The sequence below is a fragment of the Argopecten irradians genome, chromosome 4 (genome assembly GCF_041381155.1).
Source record: "Argopecten irradians isolate NY chromosome 4, Ai_NY, whole genome shotgun sequence".
Lineage (NCBI taxonomy): Eukaryota > Metazoa > Mollusca > Bivalvia > Pectinida > Pectinidae > Argopecten > Argopecten irradians.
Genome location: NC_091137.1, coordinates 21,843,625 through 21,851,238, shown reverse-complemented (window position 1 = coordinate 21,851,238; position 7,614 = coordinate 21,843,625). Strand labels below are relative to the sequence as shown.

General features: G+C 34.5%; 1 protein-coding gene across 1 annotated transcript; it reads right to left on the bottom strand.

The window, feature by feature from the left end:
- Positions 1-94: 94 nt before the first annotated feature.
- LOC138320960 (calcium load-activated calcium channel-like) lies at positions 95-7,569 on the bottom strand. Its single transcript, XM_069264290.1, has 7 exons — positions 7,445-7,569; positions 5,849-5,926; positions 5,447-5,503; positions 4,384-4,430; positions 4,074-4,141; positions 2,607-2,751; positions 95-1,760 (listed from the first exon to the last, which is right to left on the bottom strand). The coding sequence occupies exons 1-7, from the start codon at positions 7,566-7,568 to the stop codon at positions 1,668-1,670; spliced, it is 612 nt and encodes a 203-aa protein (XP_069120391.1). The 5' UTR covers position 7,569; the 3' UTR covers positions 95-1,667.
- Positions 7,570-7,614: the final 45 nt, after the last annotated feature.

The following is a 7,614-nucleotide window of genomic DNA, read 5'->3' as shown; positions in this document are numbered from 1 at the left end:
GATTTGTATTTGTTTTGTTTACACCTATATATGTGCAAGTGGGAAGAATACAAGCATCAACGTTTCTGTGACAATGAAAATGTTTCAAAACAACTGAAATTCATTCATTTTTTTATTCATTCATTTTTTTTCTTAAGTATGGGAGAATATAATAAAAATATCAGTGATTGAAGTGAACAGGGATATCCTCAACACTCGTTTAAGATTTTACCTGTCAACACTTGGCAAGTCTGTACATGTTCATGACCAGCTAAAATCATATACGCAAGGATAGAGATATCGCTGTACACTCATGTAAGCTAGATTCTATTAATCTCAACCAATAGAGAAGACAACTTACACGACATCATAGCTTATTTAAATCTGATTGAAATGCACATCATTATACTGTATATCATACAATAGGCCTTAACGGTCATCTGACTAAATACAACATAATTAAAGGGCCCTAGAGACCTGATGTTGGCCCTGTATCATGCTTGGATGATGGACTACCAAATTGCAAGTTTGTTTAAATGAAAGACCTTGACCTTCAATTAAGGTCACAGGAATCAAATAGGCTGCAATTTTTAACGACTTACTGGACTTTTTACAGACTTGAGGTGAGATGACCTAAAACGTCCATTGGTATTTACTAGGTTTCAAAGTATTTTGTGTTTAGAAATATTCATAGTTGAAAGATGAAATAGTGATTCTGATTATGTATGAAATGGTATTCATTGCTTTTACAGCACCCACATAAATAATGAAATTTTCTACATAAGGAGTATTCAATGTTACACAGATCTACCTTAATGAAGATACGACTGCTTATCAAATTTTGTTTGTTCACGATTCTATCTGGTCATTTTTTGTTAACATGACGAAACAAAAAGTTTAAAGAATCGACGTTAATAAGATCACAACTAACAAGCAATTTGAGAAATCTGATTGATTGTCTGAAAAAATTTGATTGAATGTTAATCACTGAGGTCACATGAGCACTTTTGACCACTGTCAGATCTTCATCAACAATTGGTTCTACAGATCAACTTTGCTTTGTATTTCTGACATGTTAATATCTCAAGCCTCAGAACAAGATACTTGTCAAACAGGTGAAGATTCCAATGTCATGCCCAAAAAGGTGAAAGATTCTGCTATTCCATCCAAAACTGAATAATGCATTGATACTATTAAAGCTGATCAAAATGTCAAATACCCAGAGAAAAATCACTGACCTATGGTCAGTACCTGACAACTGCCCCAGAGGTGAAGGCTTGCGGCTAAGCACTGCGGCCCCACTTTCAGACAAAACCAAACATTTCAATATGTTTTGTACAGTATAATTTATTTTTAATCCTAACACACTTCAATACATTCATTCAACTGACTTTTCTTTACTTTTCATTATGGATACAATCTGATACAAATCTGTATATAATGTTAACATATCTGATTTTGATATTATATTATATGGGTATCTTATTAAAATAATAAACTCTACTTCTGATCAGTTCTTATACAACTATAGAGATCACACTCATCCTTACTCTACATCCTTACAATATATTGTCTCACATATTTAAATCTAGACATTGACAAAAAGTACAATATATTGAGATTGCACAGGTCAAGATACAAATGTTCATGCACTACTGTTGTTTTCTATGCCAGTTACACAGATCGCCTCACTTTGTGAGTTGAGGGGGAGGACCAAACAGTCCCCCAGCTTGTTTACTTGCAGCACGAGATGGAGCAAGTCCAAGGACTTTTTGGATGTTCTGAAACAGACAAGCACAGTTATAAATATCTGAAAAGACAATTGAATTCTAATTAATAGACATTTCTAATGACTTCCCTATGACAGCCTAACTAACGAGCTACATGTGTGCTCCACATACAGTAAACCACATTTGGATGCTAATAAAATTACAATACCGATGGAATGTCAGGGAAGGATTGACAAAGTTTCTTGTCTCACAAGTAAGGTACACAGGATGTAGTTACTTTCTCGCCTCACAAATAAGGTACACAGGATGAAGTTGCTTATTGTCTAACAGACCAGGTACACAGAATGAAGTACTTATTGTCTAACAGGGAATAAAAGTACATAAGGTGTAGTTACGTAATGCCTCATTAATAAGGTACACATGATATAGTTCCTTATTGCCTTACAAATAAGGCACACAGGATATAGTTACTTATTGCCTCTCAAATAAGGTACACATGATATAGTAACATATTGCCTCACAAATAAGGTACACATGATATAGTAACATATTGCCTCACAAATAAGGTACACCGGATGTAGTTACTCATTGCCTCACAAATAAGGTACTTATGATATAGTTACTTATTGCCTCACAAATAAGGCACACAGGATATAGTTACTTATTGCTTCTCAAATAAGGTACACATGATATAGTTACGTATTGCCTCACAAATAAGGCACAGAGGATATAGCTACTTATTGCCTCTCAAATAAGGTACAGATGATATAGTTACGTATTGCCTCACAAGTAAGGTACGCAGGATGTAGTTACTTATTGCCTTACAAATAAGGTACACAGGATGTAGTTACTTAATGTCTAACAGACTATCAATGTACACAGGATGTAGTTACTTACTTGTCTCACAGACATGGTACACAGTATGTAGAGGAAGATAAAAGAACAGTGTGTGTAGTCGTCCCCACCTAAGTTCCGGTGAGATATTCCCTGTAGCAGGGAGATTGGTGTAAAAGGAAGCTTGGCCACCACTCTGCCATCAAATCTATAAAAACAAGATGCAAAAAATGTTGAATTAGATTTTTAAACCATGTGAACTGATAGAACACTAAAAACTTAAAAGACATCAAAACTACACAATATCAGCTGCTTAACAAGATGATGACCAGCAGGGACTGAGCCTTACAATCAAGTTCAATTTAAAGAATTTCAAACTGTAAATGCTTCATCTTAAATAATTACACCAATTTCCTGTTGTACTAGAATGTTCTAGCATTATCATTATTTTCATGATGGATTTGGATTAATAGCCCAGAAGGTCACTGTACCTAATATCACTATTTATGGACAGCACGAGTTTTACAATCCACATCATGTTATTTAAAGAAATATTGTTTCCCTACACATTACTTGATGCCTCTAGTAAGCCTCTAAGAAGAGAGAGGTGACTCTTACAAATATTTAAAGGGACAATTCACTCAGGCTAATTCTTTTACATAACTAAGAAGCAAAATATGGCATAAATGTATTGTTCTACATTTCTTATGAAACATTTAACTCAATATATTGACAAATTCCATGTTATTTTTAAGTATTTTAATTGATACCGTTGTAACTACAAATCGTTGATCAATACGATTAAGCAGGTACAGTATGTACTCTGTACCCATTCCCAAGCCAAAGTCACGCACGTTAAACATGTGAACTACATAACCACTGAGTAGGTAATAAAATGATTCTTAGGCAAGACAATTCATCTAATAAGGTAAACCACTACTGTCAGAGCGATTTGAGCAGTTCTAGACAAAAGTTGCATTACTCTACGAGCAAGGGACAGGGTTCGGCATACGAGATATTCGACCACAATGTGTAATGGCAGACAGCGAGCGAGTTTGAAAGTTTCACACACATTTCACCACCATGGGCTTTTCGAGCATATCACAGTAAAACCGACTGATCTAATTTCCATTAGAACCGGTTTTTTCCCCGATATATGTACAAATTTTAATGTTGTCTTAGATTGAATTGTCCCTTTAAAGACAAAATGTATTTTAAAGCTGAGAAATGAAAAGAGGATTGTTTAGTTTTTGACAATTGAAGGCTAGATGTGAAATAAAACTTACATGGAATTGAACATACTAAGTAAAGTATCACTATTTATGGACAGCATGAGTTTTACAATCCACATCATGTTATTTAAAGAAATATTGTTTCCCTACACATTACATGATGCCTCTAGTAAGCCTCTGAGAAGAGAGAGGTGACTCTTACAAATATTTTAAGACTAAATTTATTTTAAAGCTGAGAAATGAAAAGAGGATTGTTTAGTTTTTGACAATTGAAGGCTAGATGAGAAATAAAACTTACATGGAATTGAACATACTAAGTAAAGCTGTGAATGCAAAACCAATTGCAAACATGGACTTCATTTTCACCTGAAAAAAGAGAAAAAAATATTTAAGTAGGACAAACATTGAATGCATGGCATAGATTTGTAATATCATTCGACATGTAATTTTAATACTGCATAAAGTTGTTGTTATTTGTTAACCTGTAATTAGAATCATAATGAACATTGCAAACCAATGAAATACAAATCAATGAATAGCCAAGCCAGAACTTTTTGTACTGATACATAACAAATTAAAATTGAAGGTCAAGTGTTTTCAGTACTCACAAATGATAAATCTCTGTTGTTGTTCTTCAATTTTTCTTCCTGTCTTTCTGTAATAGAGAAAAACAACATTGTGAGCATTTTAACTAAGGATGATTGTAGTGGCATTGTTTAGGGTATTATTCTTATAAACATTCATATTTAGGGCTAACATTATAAAATGTGAAATTGTAAATATCAATTTTTTTGGAGTTATCTACCCTTGGGAAATGGCATTGGTTACTATGTCATTATTTTGTGCAAGTTATCTACTCCTGGATTATGTATGAGTTACCTACCCCTGAGAGAAGATATTATTTACTAAATTGTATATCATCATTTTCTGTGTGAGTTATCTACCCCTGAGAGATGGCATTGGTTACTATGTCGTTATTTTGTGCAAGTTATTTAATACTGGGAAATGGCATTGGTTACTATGTCATTATTTTGTATGAGTTTCCTACACCTGAGAGAAGATATTATTTACTACATTATATATATATCATCATTTTCTGTATGAGTTATCTAATCCTGAGAGAAGGTATTAGTTACTCTATCATTATTTTGTGTGAGTTATCTACCCTGAGAGAAGGTATTTGTCACTCTGTCATTACTTTGTGTAAGAATTTTCTTCCCTTGGCAGTAGGTACAATCTAAGTTAAATTAGACCTTCTATGTAGCTCCACGTACACCGTACACTTCTAGGAACAGGCAGTCTACGAGGAACAACATAGAAGATCAAATTTAATTGTTTTGATTACTTTGTATGAGAGTTATCTCTCCTGGAAGTGGATTATATGATAGTTATCTAATCCTGGGGTAGGTATTGATAACTATATGACCTTTTAATGGAGTTATGTCCACAGAATGTTGGTATAGATTTATTGTGCCATTATTTTGTGCAAAAAATATCTACCCCTGTTAGTATCTATTGATTACTGGCATAACATTCCATGGGAGTAAGTATTTTCTATGAGAAAGCTTTTAGGGTTTTTTGGGGGTTTTTTTAACAGCACTGACACAGACAAAAGACTGATGAACAAAGTCTTGACAATGTATGTGAAGAAAGCTAGTAGAGCATGCATACCTAATTTTTTCTTCTGGCTACGGTCTGTTGCATCACCAACTTCCTTCTTCTTTTCCACTGTAAAAAAATACTAGGGTATCATCATACTCATTTCATTATAGGTTAGTTACAAGGTTGGATACATGGAGCTCATTGTATCAGAGGTGCGAATATTCTAGCTGATGAAAGTTTAAACCAACAAAAACTTATCAAGCTGTGATAAATATGAATTATGACTATTATTTTCCTTTTCTGGTATCATGAAAAACATATGGTAGATTATTTTGGAGGAGCTAGAATTCATATCAATACCTTGTACATAACAAATCAATAAAAATTTTCCTATCTGGAAGCATTGCTAAATATGTTTTAATGTACTTGTGTATCTGTAAACAGTAACAATTCTCCCTTCGATCATATTACATTTCTTGCTCTGCTTCTCCACCTCAGCTTTGAGCTTCTTGTATTTATCTGTTCTGTATACCAGGAGCCATGTCAATCCTAAAACAGAAATATGTTATAATAAAGTAATAATTTCATTTGTTACACTCATTTTGATTTGAGGTTATGACACCTGTCACCACTATGAAATGTCCATATATAGGGATACAGTCGCCTTTTAGCTGCACACTAGGAGGAATTTCCCTTTAGCTCAGTCGGTAGAGCAGCAGGGTTATGGATTAGACTCCGGCTGACAGCACACTACTCTCGCCCTGCTATATTCCCGTAGAGCACTCTAAGTGGAAGTACAGGTATTGAAGGCTTCCATGGAGACAGCTATGTTGGTTTGTGTCCCACATTTTTGAAATGGGGGGTGGGGTAGTAGTGTATGTTATGTCGTTTTTTAGCGCTAATAGTTATTCAGGTCAGGTTGAAGGCCATTTGCCACTAGTTTTATCTTGAAAGCTATGTAAAACCTAATCTCATTGGCAGAGTTAAAACCAACCAACAAATGTGATTAGGCTTTATAACTTTCAAGATAGTGGCTAAATGGCCGTCAACCTGACCCTGATAACTAATTAGCACTGAAAAACGACATAAGGACCACGAGAGGGGGATTTGAACGAAGCACAGAACAAGCTAATGCATTTGTTTTCACCTGGTGTTTGTTTATGTCAAAGCCGGTTATTGTCGGCTGCCGTGTTTTCAGTGTAGCGAATAGACATTTTCGTTTGCAAAAATGTTCTCGATCTTGTCCAACTAAAAATTTGTCAATGTTTCATGTTTCGAGGCTGTTTGTGAAAAAAGTAGACTAGTTCAGTAGGACTTCTTGCTATCATCTTGAAGTTTAACATCTTAACTTTTATTTAAGACCAAAGATATTTAGATATCTGGTCTGGATATTTTTTTACAACACTTTGAACTAAATTATCCAGTTTTGCGTCACAGAGGAATTCCTTACTTTTCTCTGTATCTTATAATTAGTCTTCGACCTACCAGCGTGCTAAATACCTATGCTCTCATCCTGTAACACTATCTTCTTATTAGTGCCACAAATCCATCAATGAAGATGATTATATTGTGTGGATTGGATTTGCACTGTAGCCACCGGGAGGTTGTTCCATTGTTTAATTGTGTGTGGGGAAAATGAATGTTTGAATATGTCCTTGGTGGCAGCTATATGTCTTTATGTGAATGGGTGTGATTGTCTAGTCCTGTAGTCTGTCAGATGAAGAATTTAACTATAATCTATTGCCACATGATGAGGTATGAATTTATAAAATAATATTAAATGTGTTCTTGTTCTATGACTTCATAAACACAAAATAATGATATTTCCGTCTACATTGCAGTATAACGACTACAGAGAGTGATATCAAGAAACCGAGTTATGGTCTTCACATTTTTACAGTGATATTACATGTACCAGAAATAATTACTTCACAACATTATCTATTCCGAATAAACGAAAATAATGATAGTGTCACGTTCCCATTCAGTTGCTTTTCTCGGTCGCATGTTTAAAGGAACCCGTTTAAAGTAAAGCGTTTCATTTTAAAACAGTTTCTACAATATTACCTTCTCCAAGAGAAGCTGTACACATTGATATGAACACGATTAAGAGACAATCAGCCAACATGATTCTTCTTTGCGATCTTCCACGACCGGCCGGTTTCTGCTTCCACTCACTACAAAGGGGCATACTAAAATCAGGAATAAAAAAGGAATGAAATTATTATTTTGGTCCG